General features: G+C 34.8%; 2 protein-coding genes and 1 long non-coding RNA gene across 3 annotated transcripts in view; 2 read left to right on the top strand and 1 right to left on the bottom strand.

Moving 5' to 3' along the window:
* Positions 1-16,801, top strand: part of LOC149410535 (uncharacterized) — a 429,087-nt gene that overhangs the window by 227,262 nt on the left and 185,024 nt on the right. The gene's annotated exons all lie outside the window — the stretch shown is intronic.
* LOC149410537 (myb/SANT-like DNA-binding domain-containing protein 3) lies at positions 6,119-7,805 on the top strand. The gene is made up of 6 exons (XM_089647781.1): positions 6,119-6,426; positions 6,500-6,725; positions 6,823-6,961; positions 7,218-7,289; positions 7,478-7,572; positions 7,665-7,805. The coding sequence occupies exons 1-5, from the start codon at positions 6,407-6,409 to the stop codon at positions 7,552-7,554; spliced, it is 534 nt and encodes a 177-aa protein (XP_089503907.1). The 5' UTR covers positions 6,119-6,406; the 3' UTR covers positions 7,555-7,572; positions 7,665-7,805.
* Positions 8,704-10,022, bottom strand: LOC149410536 (uncharacterized). Its single transcript, XR_016304972.1, has 3 exons — positions 9,560-10,022; positions 9,171-9,457; positions 8,704-8,840 (listed from the first exon to the last, which is right to left on the bottom strand). It is a non-coding gene; the product is annotated as an uncharacterized LOC149410536 (long non-coding RNA).

The raw sequence follows: 16,801 nt of genomic DNA, 5'->3' as shown, positions 1-16,801 counted from the left end.
ATGAGTTTCTTAACTGCTAACAACTAATCCGGAGAATATGTTGAGTGCGGAATCAATTCGAAGGCTAATCGTGCAATTTTTCCACTGGAACGGTTGGCATTCGAATGAATGAATTTTTTTAGGAAAGGCGTAATATATTATGTTAGTTGAAAGAAGCTTTTTTTAATAATCATTAATTTAATTTTTTTAATTTACGTATTAATATACGTAAGAGTCTCAACTGTTCAGATCTAGTAGGACAATTGCGTCTCGAACTTAATTCTGAGGCTGAATTAAGTGGAAAGGAAAGTACCTGGATGTTTGGGTATGTTCAAAACACGGTTAAAGCGTTTTAAAAAAAATTATATACTTGTATGTACATTTTACAGGTAAATAGATGATTAGTGCAAGTAATGCATAATATAATAATAATAATAACATGGCCTTTATATAGCGTTTAGTGTCATTTCACTTCGAGTTCGCTTTACTATAACAAACTTAAAAACGGTAATTTAGTATTAGTGGTCATGTTTTTAAAATTATTCCCACAGTGTGCCTTACCCAATACAGATCTAATATTATAACACTAAATATACTGTTTATACAGAGTGATGACAAAAGAATAACAATAACAGCAGGACAGGACAAAACAAGAATATTAAATATTATTTCACACTATGGGAAACCAATACTTAGGTGATGTCGATATATTTAATATTAACTTTGCGAATTTTGTGGATTACGTAAAATACTTATTTCAACACTATTACTAAATCGAAGTTATATTTTTGTAAACCAGTCAAATCGCTGTATATTTTAATTTATGTTCTTGTTATTTTCAATTTTGTTTCTTGAATATATTATTTTTTAATGTAATTTTATTTTTATTATTTCTTTCTTATGTTTCAAAACTGTCATTAAAATTGTACCACCCACATGTAAAAGCCCTCCGGGCGTTAAATAAATGAATAATAAAATAAAAAAAACTAAAACATAATATAAAACAGGAGGCAGCTTGTGCTCAGAAATGAAAATCTTCTGAGCAGACCTTTTAAAAGGTAGAAGGAGGCAACCGAAACCAAACAATTACCGGAAGTTTTAGAATATGGCTTATTATAAAATATCGAAGATATCGAGCATACACGTTTGAAATTAAACAAGGTATTAGAGGGGGGGAAATAATCAGCTTTATGTAAATGCTTAATTTATTATATTTCTGAACCATCTCACTATGAGAACCTGTGCTCAGGTGTCATTGTAGAGTACGTTAGTAACAGTTAAAGTACACCACAGTTGTAATAACAGTCGTAACAATTTAGTGAAAAGAAAAGAATTCACGAAGAGAATTTAATGAAACAATTAAACAGAAAAGAAAAAAAGAATAACAAAAAATGTAGATGATAATTAATTTAAGACGAGAGAATACCCTAAAAGAAAGCCAGAATCTTAACGACCTAAGTGAAGCAACCGTGCACATAAATATGCGATGCGCGGTTCTAATGTATTGGACAGACCTGCTATTTAATTTGCCTTATCAAATCTCTAATATAAAGTGGGAATCTTAACTACATAAGTGATGAAGTCGTGTAAAAACAATATTCGGCGCGCGGCCCGGCATAATGGACGGACCTACGGTCGACTTTGCCCTAGCAGGCATAGAAAATCGATTTTTCCGTGGGGTTTATTTTAATTATTTCTAATAAACGTATTAATAAATTCTCAAATATTTCTAGAGGGATCCCTCGGAAAATTATTAATGCATCGTTTAGAAAAATAAAATCTGGTAGTTACCGCTAATTTTATAGTTGAAAATCGTTTTATTAAATTTTCAAACCGTTTTACATAAAATATCTTAATGGAAGGTCCTATTTTTATTAATCATAAATATAAATAACATAAATCCGTAGGGATCCCTCTAGAAACATCCTGTGTAATTTTTCATGCATTTTTCTGAAACAACTTGCGCTAAATATGTTTCTGCACAGTACCATAGAAATTAACTAAATTATTCACCCTATAAGAAGAGAATTTTGTACCTAATAATTATAATGAGAAAAATTTGTACGGCTTTTTTAAATCAAGATACTGTTAAAAATGTGAGTGCATGACCTATTCCTAATAAAATATTAGTAATTCAGAATGTATATGAAAAGGTGGCGTTGTCCGAATAAATGTAGAGTACTAGATGCTATAATATTATTATTTTTAAGAACACGTGTTTCTACTTCCTCATAACATATTCGTGCTCTACTGATTGGTATGAAATTTGTCCAACTATTCTTTATAAGCCTCGTTCCGTTTTTAACCAGAAAACTTACTAAATATAAAAACTTATAATAACTTAATGAATAATTTGACCAGATTTTTAATAAATTAACAACATTTCATATCAGTAAGTTTTCTCCGCGTAATTTCATGCCTCTGTATGTTTGCAAATGGGTTTAGTAACTACAGTATTTATATGAAGAATTTTTATTAGGAAACGCGGAAATTGGATGGCACCGCTGGGTACAATGATAGCGTATCGATTCGAAATGTTTCGAAAGTTTTGGTAGCTATCTTGTCTTGTTTCATTGTCATATTATAGCACAGTACCGCTGTATCTCCGAGCGTTCGAAATATTATTATATTATTAAATGTTTCGGAAAACAAACTTTGATTATGATCGTAATGAAACAGCATCTACCAGCCAATTAATATTACTCGTCGCTTCGTCACCATTTTTTGACAGTTGAAAAAATATTTCAAATCAGTATTCCTTACAATGAAAATGAGACCCGAAAAGTGTAGTTTTAAAATTTCATATTTATTTCTTAAATTTGGGAGGCAGGTTTGGGTACCGCCGCCTCGGGAACCATTTATTGGATAACCAACATCACTGCCACAGGTCACCTATGGCCTAATTCAGGATGCGCCTGCCCACCAGCTGCATGGCGGGCCAGATCGGGAGAGGCTGGTTTGGGGAGACCTTTTGACCTCTCCAACTGGGTTCTAGACCCATCGTCTTGCGCCGCAGTGGGAGGGATATATTATGTCCGTCACTTCTGGACACCATGATCCAATCCTCATACCTTTTACCTTCTCAGAACTTCTTCTCCGTCCTTGCCGTAAAAGGGAACATCCACACAACATCCTCAATGTTTAAAACATCCTCGATAGTTTTTTTTTGTTTCAAACATAGATTTCCTGGTTTCCCCTCCCTTTTGCCTGGATTTTAAAAGATCGTCCCCACAGCATCTCCAAATATGACATAGGCCTTTAGGGTCATTATTTTCATTGTGTGGAGTTGAGAAAAGTTTCAGAAAAAAGTAGAGAAGTCAAAATACCTACATCAAGGCCAACATAATCATTTCTTCAATGAAGGCGTATCACTTCTTCTAAAGTTAATAGTGTATGAATTTGTTTATACATCAGTTATAATACAGGAGATTTTATGAAGCAATCGTTTTTCTTAAAATAATCGATACTTCGTTACGTTGTAATTTTGAAATGTCGAATAAAACAATGGAAGGGTAGAATTAAACGTATTAATTTGTATTTCATCTTTGTTTTCGGTAGTTCATGCAAATCTTGGAAACGGCAATTAATCCATTCTCGACAACCGATCAAACTGATACTCGGCAGATTGACTCGTTGTCGATGACAATGTCATTCTAAATAAATCTTAACTTCTTTTCGATATTTCGATACTTGTAGATTTTAAAATGTCTGTTCATAATATTCTCATTTCTGAGCACAAACTTTCTCCTGTTTTATATTATGTTTTTAGTTTTAATATTCTTGTTTTGTCCTGTCCTGTTGTTATTCTAAGTGTTGTCATCACTTTGTATAAACTGTATATTAAGTGTTATAATATTAGATCTGTATTGGGTAAGGCACACTGTAGGAATAATTTTAAGAACATGACCACTAATACTAAATTACAGTTTTTAAGTTTGTTATAGTTAAGCGCACTTGAAATGAAATGACATTAAACTGCGCTATATAAATGTTAATGTTATTAGCATTATTATTATTATTCTATCAATGGTGACAATCACGTACACACACGCGGAAATTTAGTATTTCTCTAATGACGGATGACATTACAGAAGTGTATTTTGTAAATAAATATCGGTCCTACCCGATCGGCGTTTGGCGAAGTTGGTAGAGTTGCTGACTCCAGTTTCTGGGTAGGAAGGTTCAATCCTCAATCAAAAGTTAAATCTGAGATTATATGTTGGTATTAATAGTACAATCCATGGCTTTCCTACGAGAAGCTGCAACGATTTTCGATTTCCTAAGACAAATTTATCGGCTACACAAAACAATATTGATTACAAAAGTTTTAAAATGTTCAACTGTTAAGGAAGCTAAGGCTGCGTATAAACAGGACACAATTTGCGCGAGCCGTACCACGAATTATGGGAAAGGAATGAAGCAACCGCAAACGGCGCAAAACGCCGATGTCTCTATTTTGTAAAGTACAAATAGATAATAGAATATAGTAGTTTTAGAATATGTAAAATTTTATAACCAAATATACTTTAAAAAAAAATTACGTTTTAAAAGGCATTTAGAAATGGATGTATTGTATTGTAGTACAAAATTTGAAGTTTCGTGATCTCCTATGTAGCCATCTAGTTCACTGTATATCAAAGTAAGGTACAAACACAAACCAATCCGTAACTAATGAAAAAGGGATCTCCCTTATCAATCTATCTACGTGAATATCGGTCTTCGAAATACCCATGTCTCCGGACAAAGCCGAGTTTACCATAATGATTTCGTATAAATAAAGCGACACTTTTTTGTTACTGCGGTAAATCCAGCTGACAAGAGATGCTTGATTTTTTTGTGGATTTATCAATCTTCCTTATTACCGCTGTAAAGTCCCATTTAAAGGTCCGCCAAACTTAATAGTAGTTGACAGACTAGTGATATTTAGTTACTGTCAGTATCGTGCTTGTAAAATACCAGCTTTCAGAATTGAAAAGTTGCTTGATTTGGCTTAAACCAGAGTTTCCCAAACTTTTTTGCCCCTTAGACCACTTGCCAATTTTTTTTTTCCGTAGACCCCCTGCCTGCCGAATATTGAATTTTCCTAACCTAAAACTATTAACGTCCCATGTGATAATCATTTATTTTTTTATTAAAAATATTCCCTTCCCTTGTCTGTCCTACAATCGGGTGGCGGTATAGTTGCTCTGTCTTTACATTGTGCAGACAGGGGCACACTTGTGAGGTATTACACCAAATGAAAATGAAGCAGGATAAACAACGGGGATTTCTTTCTGTAGCTGTCGCTACAGAACTGCCCCTTAAGTTCTTTGTCAGTGCTAATTCCGGTCATTTCTTCTTGTCACATGATATCCGATTCTTCAACGTTGCATTTCCATAGTCAAAATGTCCTCAAACTTAGTTTTGAAGTCTGTGTGAAGTGCATTTAAATGTTGAACGTCATTATTACCCTGGACGTTTTTCAAAAACAAGTTGGGGAACACGGAAAAATCGCGGCTTCCAATGTGCAATGTTTTGCTTGAATATATTAATTCTGACGAGAGAAAAGGAACGTAGACTCTATTTATATAACTCAATTAACAACTTTACGAAATATAAAAACACAAATATCAAATAAGTAATTTTTCAGTCTATTATATTTATGTTAGGTCTATTGTCTCCTAAATGTTGACTAGAGTTAAATGGGGGTCCGCCCGTATGTACCCCCATTTGAATCTCATGGACCCCCAAATTTTTTTCTCGCTGACATAGACCCCCAGCATGCCGATATCGACCCCTGGGGGTCCAGGGGTCCATATAGACCACTTTGGGAACCTCTGGCTTAAACCTTTATCTTTTGTGTTGCCGTTACCGTTTGTGTATTATCGCCCTGGTGTACGTAAGTTGCTTGAAATGGGCTTTGGCCGTGTTTTGAGACCAGATCTGAATAGCCATGTACTTTCAACCTTCATATTTTACTTCTCGTTCTACTCCCATTTCCTTCAGTCTCACAACGCTCCTCAAATTGGGGATGCCGTAGTCCCACTGGTTCCGGACAGTTTACAAAAAAGAGAGAAAATTGCTTTTTTTCCAGGTTACGAATAACCTGACAATATTTGAAAATCTCCAAATACCATTACCACACTAAGGGTGGGTTTTTTCATTTACCTTTACTTTTAGCAGTGCAGTTTACAGTTACTTTCGCAATACATTTGACATTTAAGGAAAAATGAGTTTTTTCACGACGCCAACTGCTAAAGTAAAGGTAAATAGGGATGACAGCATGATAACTAATCTAATTCCCAAACTTTTGTTTTGGGAGCTGTTCATATATTTTTTTCATGTGGCAACTCACACATTAAATGTCAAACATTCTATGAATTCTATGCGTATTGCGTTGTTTATGATTGTATCTTCTGGTGTAAATATTGTTATTTAAATAATAATAATGAGTTTTATCGTCGAAAAGTAAGTAAAAATTCAATTAAATTAACATTAATAGTTATTTTTCAATATATAACCAATGTATACATGTTTGCAGCGAACGTGGAAACAATTTTTCGGCGAGGGAAATCGACATCTTAAAAGATTTGCTACAAAAATATGGAGCCATAATTATGTGCAAGAGATCTGATGCATTGGGCTCACGTGATAGGGAAAAAGCCTGGAGCTCTTTGACAAGTGAGTTCAATGCATCGACAAATGTGCTCCGGACAACGAAGCAGCTAAAATATAAGTGGGAATATATAAAGCGTGTTGCTAGAAAGGTATTACAATCACTACTCATTTGATGTTATCTCTCATCTATTCGTGATAATTTCACTTGTTTATAATTGAAAAAAATGTGTGTTTTGTATATTTTAGGAAGCTGGAAAGCAAAAACAGTCACAGCAAAAAACAGGTGGTGGGCCTCCCATTCCGCCAATGTCGGAAACTTCTGAGTGGATTTCGGGCATTATAAAGGAATCCATTGTGGGGATTTCCTCAACATACGATGGAGATTGTAAGTTCTCATAGACACGTCATATTCCTAAGGAAATAAATGTATATCATGTGATGTGGTGTGTAGATGCAGTAATGTGGATTATCTCTTGCCGCGGGGTGTGGTGATGAATACTGTTGTCTCATTATTTCATCATATTTTTCATGCAGTTTACAGTTATTTTTATATAATAACAAGTTAAACTTTTAACAAAGGTGATGTCTAAAAAAAAAACAAGCCGGTTTGGTATTTATATAAATATAATTCATCTTTTCAGCTACATCAAACACAAACAGTTCTAAATTAAGCGCTGACAAACTACAAATTGTACAGCAGCTCATGGGTTCAGGTAAGAAATTCTCTAATTTTATAATGTTGTATAGATGCTTGAGATCCTTGCGGCCAGGCAGATAAACATGTAATTTACAAACTTCAATCTCAACCTGCAAAGCAACCGCCCGTTAAAGACTTGCTCCCAACAACTGTCATCATTTCTTTAAGCAGAAGTTTAAGTACATAGCTATTTTTTGATTTCAGAAGAAAATCCTGGAATGGATATACTTCCATGTCAGCAGTCATCAGTGGTAGATGTTGACCTTATAAATATTGAATAGCAGAAACTCCCTTGAGAAGTAAGTGGAAACATTTTTATCAATAAAAATTTGTGTATAAATTAATTTATGAATCCAATAAATAAAAAAGTGTGTTTATTATCTTTTTCCAGACATTCGCAAAAGGTTTCATACAAAAAATTCCCCAAAACAGACAAATCTTTCTGTCAGCACTACTAATTTAATAGAATTGAAGGGAGAGAAATTACAAATGGAAATAAATATGATGAAGCGGGATAATGAAAGAAAAGAAGAAAAACATGCTGTTGAGATGGAAAACTTTGAACTACAAAAAAAGTTTAGAAATACTTATATTACAAAAACAATTAAGTGAATTTAATTGTTAATTAAATAATAAATAATACATAAATCATATTTTTAAAAGAGTGCATCATTTCAATTCCTCGTTTTCTTATTTCTTATTCCATATAATGTGCACAGTACACACTGCACGTGAGTTACAAGTGCGAGGTACAATGGTTTTCACATTGCGTCTCTGACAGCCAACCAAAAAAAAATATATATTTAATATATGTATATAAACCTCCTCTGCTTCCGCCACATTCATACTTCTATGTATTGAGTTGGATCCTTCTAATTTCTAATGAATTTATGTCAATGAAAACCTGCAAAGGGTCACTTAATGGAGTACTGTAAGAAAGTGGTTATCTATGTTCATAAATATGAAGGATACAAGGAATAAATACTTAGTGGTCAAAATAGGAATGAATGAGTGCTTCCCTAGCATTGCTTCCAGAGGTGGTCGGCGCACCGCTGCCACCGCCTTCATTGTTATCCATTCGGATCATATCTGTCGAGCTCAACATACATTTCCGGATCTACCTCAGGAATGTTCTTTTTTAAACAAATATTGTGTAAAACTGCGGTGGCAAGTATGACACTTTCGATTCTGTTTTGATTTAATCTTAATTTGGTCGCAATGCAGGGAAAACGTCTCTTCCAGACACCATACGAACGCTCTACTGGATTTCTGGTGCGAATATGGCATCTATTGTATAGTTCCTGCCCTGGTGTAATTGGATTCCTAAGAGGTGTTAAAAGGTAGCGCTGCACGCCATAACCCCCATCTCCCAAAATTACGTTGCTTCCAAAATCTCCATTCTCCAACCTGCCTTTAATGTTGCTACCATTAAAAATGGTGCTGTCATGGCTAGCTCCTGGCCATCTACATACAATATCCAAAATTAGTAGATCAGCATTACAAATTGTTTGGACATTGTATGAGAAATAACCTTTACGGTTTCTGTATAACTCCGCAGTATTTCCACCTGAAATTATAAAATATTGTAGTATATTCTAATTGCATAAATATATGCGAAAACCAAATATTACTGTTTTGTCTCATTTACATTCATACATACTCATCTATTTTTCTGACTCCTGACATGGCCCGACTTAAGTATCTGATTCACTTGATCGTGCCACGTCTTCCTCGGGCATTCCAGACTTCTTTTACCATTCACATTTGCGTCATATGTTCTCCTTTCCTTTCTTTTCCTTCTTTCTTCATTCATTCGCTCTGCATGCCCAAACCATCTGAGGGCCCTTTCTTAATCTTACTTATTACAGTTAAATAAAAACACGAAAAGCTTATTTACCTGGAGATGTTATTGGTACATGGGTACAATCGATGGCTCCTATAACATTTGGGAATTTGGCCAATCTATGAAACTTTCTGTTATTCTCTAACATTTCAGCGTCACTTCTGGGCATTGATATAAAGTTTTTATTGAGTGACGCTATCGCCTTTGACACATTGAAAATTATTTTACATACAGTACTTTTGTGTACATTTGCGATGTCCCCAAGTACTCTTTGCATTGAACCAGTTGCATAAAACCGCAAAGCCAGTAACAGCTGTTCAGATGGTTTGACAGCATTATTCCTAAGGAGAGAAAGAAAGTCATTATCATTCTATTTACGTGATGTAATTTGAATAAATTGTTGTAAAAATGTTTGTAATTTCATTTTATTAACCATTACTTACATATCGGTGGGAGTACATATCATATCTGCGATTAATGTAGTTAAAAGTCGAGCAGTTTCCTTATTGACACGAAATCGGCAAATAAAATCATGATCTTCCATTAGATACATGTTCCGACGTATATTATGTCGCTTAACACGTCGCGTCATATTCATTACAACTTCATCATCAGAACTTGAAGAACTGTCACTTGTTGCAAACATTTTGTTAAGTAATATTGGTAATATATAATAGCAAATACCGCCAAATAGCTACAACAAAAAATAACCTCTAAACTCTTGAACTGTCACTTCGGCAATGGCAGCCATTTTTTACTTTACAATTAGCATTTACAGCACGGTTGCCTAGCTGTAAGATTGTAGGTAAAAGTAAACGGTAAATGTCAAATGAAAAAACTCATTTCTATGACTTTTACTGTTTACTTTTACAATTAGCATTGCATTTAGCATTCTCGGTAAATGAAAAAACCCACCCTAAGTGGAAAATGTTGCTTGTGTTGTGATGGAGGTCTTAGGCAGCTGAGGAATTGAACACATTGCGCCTGGGTGGGACCCAAACTGGATTTCAACTCAGCCACCGACCGGTCGATTAATTATTAATTATGTATTTTTATTTATTTATGTGAATACCGAAAAAGAGTCCAAACTGCTCTCCCAGTCGTCTGGAGCCAGTGAGACTATGGCTTCCCCAATTGGGGTTTGTTGTGAGGCTGAATGTAATGGGGGGAGGAAGGTGGGGAAGGCCTGGCTATTCAGGTATGGTCACTAAACACGGCTAAAGCTATTTCAAGCAACCTTTCCTACGATAAATAAACTTTCACACAAACAATTATGTTTATATTTTAATATTAATGTTTAATATTTTTAATTTTTATTTGTACTTTTTAAATATACATATACTTTTTCTTTATTTTTCAGTTTACTATTAATTTTAATATATTTGTTTTCAGTTTTATTTATCATTAAATTTGTTTTTTTTTCTTTACTTCTTTCTTATGTTTCTATAAATTAGTATTTTTTAGTTCTTTTATGTCATTGTTATGATTATTTCATGTATAACTACCACAACACGGGCATTAGCCTAGTATGGTAGTTAAAAATATGCCTAAAAATGTAACATATAAACATTTATTTAAAAAAAAAAAAAAATTCTGAATGGTGATCTGATACCAGGGCGACACAGAGAATATCTTCCACTCTGTAACGTGCTCTGTAATATTTTCATATTATTTTAAATGCATGAGTTGTGAAATAACAAAAATTAAACAGATAATTTTTTTTTGTTATTTGTTTTTGGGGTGTTAAATAAAATTTACTTGCGCACGCCAGGATTTGAACCCGAGACCTCCGGATTGCTAGTCTAGAGTCTTACCCCTCGACCACGGTGGCTGTTAATATATGTAGTTATGCATGTGACTGATTTTTAATCTATAATAAGTAAAATATATTATAGGTGATTAACTAAGTTGATACCTCATGATAACTTGGGTGATGAGTGATGATATTTCACTAAAATGTCGCTGTAGAAATATTCCAAGTTAACAATTTTGGAAACACTCCCTCAACCTCAAGCTTCAAACACAAAATCCAAACTCGAAACCATTACTGTTGAAAATCGATCAAACTTTAAACGCCACCCCGCCACTGTCAAAGTCTCCGCGCTTTACCGCTCCATACAAGCGTTAAATTGTTCGAACGAATTGCTATGCACAAGCCGCGATAAGTGGGGGTTACTTTGCGTGCCATTAGGTGACTTTGATTCAATGATTGTTTTAATTTTACGCTCAAATCAACACTGCAAGGAGGGTCGCTGAGATGCTCTCGTAATTCGCTCGGGAATATTAACATCGGTTGGGATTGAACATGAATCATCTCTAAACGAGTAGAATACACTTATTTTATATATTTTTTACACCTTCTTATCTATTCCCCCCTTCAACAAAAATATGCTATTACATACTTCCAGTTCATGAAACAAAAAAATATTGAGGGGAGCAACGATTATGGGTGCAATTTGTTTTTTTGTTTTTTTTTTACATTAACCCCACACAGGAGGCCCTGAGGAAAATATTTTCCCTAAGGGCCTAATGTTATCTATGGGGAAGCTGTGCCGGTGGTATTTTGCAGAGGCCGGCAAATCGTTCCACAGCCGAGCTGTTGAACTCAAGAACGAGTCGTCGAAACGACCCATTCTCATGTCACAAATGTCAACAGTGCGCATATGTTGGGCGCGCGTTTGGCGTTTTTTCCCGATTATGTGCCGGTGCCGAAGGATTCAATGACGCTTGTTCGTCGGAGCACCTTTCATTGTCATACCGTTAGAACAAGGACAGCATACCTACCCGACACCTGGGCTCTAAATATTTAAGATAGGGGAATCTATCAAACGGAGTTTGCACAGAGTCAAGTTTTTTTATGATATTTTGGGGCTCCAGACAAGAGGTGGCTGCCATATTCAACAATGGGGTGCACTTGCGATTTGTACAGGGTCAGCAGTTGTGTACTATAAGTATATCCTGGCCCTGTACAGTACGCCCAGCTATTTTTTTGTCAGTTAAGTCGAATCAGTTCATTTGACTAGGTCGGGAATTTAGAAGTTCAATTCTCGTGCCTGGTTAAAGCCTGATTCATTTTAATCATCATAAACTCGGAGGTTTAAGATCACAGGGCCTATCTACAAACAAATTATTTTGAGACAAGTGCAATTAAAGATTGGAATGCTCATATGCCCAACTGTATCTCTTATACGGCTTCGTATCACTACTAAATATGGTTATGGCATTACCGAAACTAGGCTTAATTCAAAACACCAGTTTTTTTTAGTTAGGCCCCTGTGATCCTAGGCCCCTTAACTTTTTCACCTAGTCATTGTGTTTGATATTAAAAAATGCCTATATCTCTTCTCCTACTTATTTCAGTCTCACTTTCTTTAAATTATGGATTATATTTTCTATAGTTCATATTGGCTTTTTGTAACGTCTTTTTGATCGGGACATTATAGCACATCTTTTTCGTTACGAATGACTCACATTAATCTGAAGTGCCCACAGTTTACTTTCACATAATATTATAAGTATCTCATCTTTGTGATAAATAAAACGGTTTTTTTTAAATTTAGTCCTTGATCGCTTTCTCCCAAGCCCTTTGAATTATTTCATGGTCAAAGCGACCTAAGCTGTATTCAGTTGATAAGGAAAGTAACCAGGAAAGGGTGGAGAAAGAATATTACTATGTATTTGAAATATGTACATTATTATGCATTCACCCATCAGTGTTACTATGTACTGGCGAGAACACGTGAAAGATCACGATATGTTATAATAATTGAAGTATTTATGAAGCTGAAAGTATTTACGACAAAAATATTTGCCTTTCAAAAATAAATATTGTCAATTTTAGAAACGATCAGAAGTTTACTTTTCGAATGAACATCGGCAGTAAACTTGATAATTACGACAATTGTCAAAAATATGAACAAAAGAAATACACATTTCAAATACAGAATTATTAATTAACTATTACGTTATTGCTTATCTGAATTGTTCCCTCAATCAGTTCCAATTTATTTTACACTTTATGTTTTGTTAACTTTGTATTTATGTTGATGGCACAAACTGTGCCGTTTGTTTTTAAATAAATAAATAAAATCAAAGAAAATCCCAGTCCTAGTGTTCATTGCATCGGAGTTACAATAGACCCTCAAAATTGTTTTTTTAAAGAAATGGCCAGTCCAGCCGTAGATGGCCTATCTCACTTGTTTCTACTAGCTGTGTTTTCTCCAACATTTTCACTTAGTTTATTTTTAACACATTGTATGATTGTTTTTTTAAAGAAATTATTGACGTTCTTTTTGAGGACCGTTATTACAACATGTTCAAGAACTCTGTTATTATTCTTCAGGAAATTCAATTCGTTTTCAAATAAAATGTTAATTCATATTTTGAAATAGATTATCAAGTGTGTAGGTACAGTTTCTTCTTTAATGTAATGGTGTGCCACTTCTATACATGGTGTCCGTAAACTAGTAGTACAAGCGGAAAACTGGTAAATCTACATCACATTTGAGGTCGATTTTGTAATAACTTTTTTGAATTAATCCTTTGTTTTCGAGTAAATCGGTTCGGAAGTAAAAATTTTGAAAGAAAGAATCATATCGTCGCTGTGAAATCAAACCGGCATATCTGCAAAATGCTTGTTTTCACCAGAGCGCTTTAAAGATTTCGCATATGATATTTTCCTTTTTACGTCCGTTTGGTTCACCTCAATGCCACCTTATGAATGAATAAAATTTAGACGAATACTGCTTATTGAAGTAGTAGTTGCAAATAAATCGAAAATTGCTTAAATTAAGAGTAAAATGCAGATATGCCAGTATGGCTTTAAAATCAGTGTAATATTTGCATTTGTGTCACAGTGGCTTCTTCTTTTGGAACCTGTTTAAGGTATAAAAAAAGACAATGTTGTCAATGAAAAAATAATTTATTGCTTCACAATTTTTTTATAAACAATTAACATAATACTGCTCTTTCCTTTGCTGGTAACTTCAAAGTTTCCCAATCGTTTATGGAAATCTGAATTGACGGTATTATCCCGGCGGTAACTAACTTTAGGATACCATTTTTCTTCTTCTCATCAATAGTCTCTTGGAATAAGCGTGCATCAGAACAGGATTCACGCTCCCATTGCCCCGTTTATTCCTTTCCTTCGCCTCCTCCCAGGCATGTGATCCGTAGGAGGTTTTGAAGTAAAAGTTGCTGTCGTAAATGAGACAAACATCACACTGATCTTTCTTCAGTGTGAAAGTTTGTATGACTTGAAAAAACCTCTGTACTGGTAGTAGCTGATTCCTGCAAGGTTTGACTCCTTTCTTTCTGTTATATTAGATAATCTCTGTGATCGGCGATAGATTTTCCACCATCGATATACTCCCGAGAACTTTGAGATCTGTAGTAATGACTAGGAACACTTGCGTTTACAGTTGTGGCAAGGAGGCTTCATGCTTCGTTGGTTCACACTTCCACGGGTTTTAGACTCGTATTCCTCACCGCAGTTTCACATCTTTCAGTTTGCTAAAGTTTTTTTTTTAAATTTGCCTATTATAATTTATTTTTTTAACCGGGAGAAATTTTACCCGGGTCAGACATTTTGGCATATATGCCGGTTTGTTTTAGTTGAGGCTGCTATAAACGCTTTTGTTAAGTGCAAACCGGATTATCTGCCAATAAGTCATACAATAAGTCATATTTGGTAGTAATAAAAATGTACTATTGTGAGATAATCCAGTTTTACTTACATGATGGACGCATTTCCCCCTTGAAAGTTTTGAAGCAACTGGCGTATTGCGGAATAGGTCTGTCTTCTGCTAAAAAAAATGGCGATTCACGCGTAAATGCATACCGGCCCAACGCCATCTGACAGATTTTTATTCAACTATACGACATGCCGGTTCGACATAAAAATAGAAGGGAAAAAAAGAAATTTTTTGACACCAATAACTCAAAATCTCCATTTTTGCACATATGCCGGTTTGATTTCACAGCGACGATATGTCTTTTAAAATGCGTCGAAGTTTTTTAGCTTCCGAAAAAAATTGAATAAATTAAAAAAAAAAAATTGGTTCTCTGTTATATGTCTAATGTGATGCAGATATCTCAGTTTGCCGTTTGTACACGGAAAAAATGAGTAATGCTGATTTCCTGGAAGGGACAGTAGGCCGTTTCCTAATAAAATGTTAGTGTTTTCCGAATACATCGAAACATGTATTCATACACCTGCATTTGACATGCTAATATATAATGACGATATGCGAAAATATAATGATTTTTATGAACACGTGTTCCGACGTCGTAAACACATTCCTTTTTTTTTACTAAATGTTTAACCTATCAATTTATGTCAGTTTTTAGCAGGATTAGGAATAATTTAATTTTTTTTTTAATAAATTAGCAATATTTTATATAGGTAAGTATTCTCCGTGTACCACTAGTTTCCGAACACTGTGCATATTGCTCTATCCTATGAACTAAACAGGGCCACATCCTCTGGCAAGTCTGTCGGAATTTACCAGCAGGAAGCGGCAGTGTGGAGGGGGTTGGGCGGTATGTTGTGAAATTCTCGATATTATCCGAAAATTCTCTCGTTCGCCCTTCCTCTTGCCCCCCTCCCCTGCTGCGCTCCATCTTGTTCTTCTTACAGAAATCCCGACACCACATTAATCCCAAACACTCGTCACACCGTGGGGCGGAGTAGTGGAGGGGTTTGTGGCTCGTATACGACCGGTCTAACGAAATGGCTAGTGCTCAAGAGAGGGTGATGTGTTCTCACAATTATTATTATTAGCTGGTTTTTGCTTTGTACGTTCCGTTTGAAGATGGTGTCCGTTTTAATGTTTCAATAAAGATTATTTTTTTATCGAAGGAAGCAAACACTTGGCTTGACATTATTACACAAATGAAAGAATATCTTTGTTTTAAACCACTTTATGATAACAGTATAGTACTGGTGTAACTATACTGTTAATACCATTGATGCCGGCATACAAAAGACACATTTTCTCATATAAATCGTTAAATGGTCAAAAATGCAGTTATACTGTTATGTCCGCCCATCAAAGATATAGATATTTATGATTTGCTATATTTCAAAGCTATCGTAAAGATCATTTACTAACGAAATCACATATACTTGTTCACAGTTTCCTGGAATATAGCTCCACTATTTGGATACCTTCTGAACAAAACCATATCCTAAAAATGGAATAAGTACAAAAGAGGTTACTGCCTTACCATAATAACGTTATCCATGCCTGTATACATCCTTGTTCTTAACATGGATGCTGGGTTTTAACACCTTAGAAGCACGCTGAAATATATTTATGGGCAAACATGTTTTAAAACTAATCTCTGTAACTACGCTTAATCCACTTATATTGAAAGAGGTTAACTTATGTGTGCCTAAGTATACTCATGGGAGATCCCATGCACTTTTTTATACTTCGACAGCGAGGACTTCTACCTATCAGAACGTGCCAGTCAACAGAGCGACTTAACTGCTTTACGATTCTGCATTGATTATCGACATTTTTAACGTCACTTGCAGCGTACGTTACGTTTAGTAACTATCTTTATTTTATTTTATTTGGTTTTACGCCCGGGCTTTTACATGGATTTTAAGAACATAAAATACCTAGTGAGCTATCGAAAAACATATACAAAATTTTTAAAGCATGAAATAACAGTAAACT

This window comes from Hesperophylax consimilis, chromosome 27, assembly GCF_061612785.1.
Source record: "Hesperophylax consimilis isolate HC1 chromosome 27, BYU_Hcon_1.0, whole genome shotgun sequence".
NCBI lineage: Eukaryota > Metazoa > Arthropoda > Insecta > Trichoptera > Limnephilidae > Hesperophylax > Hesperophylax consimilis.
Note: the sequence above shows the minus strand (reverse complement) of the source record. Positions and strands in the feature narration are given on the sequence as shown.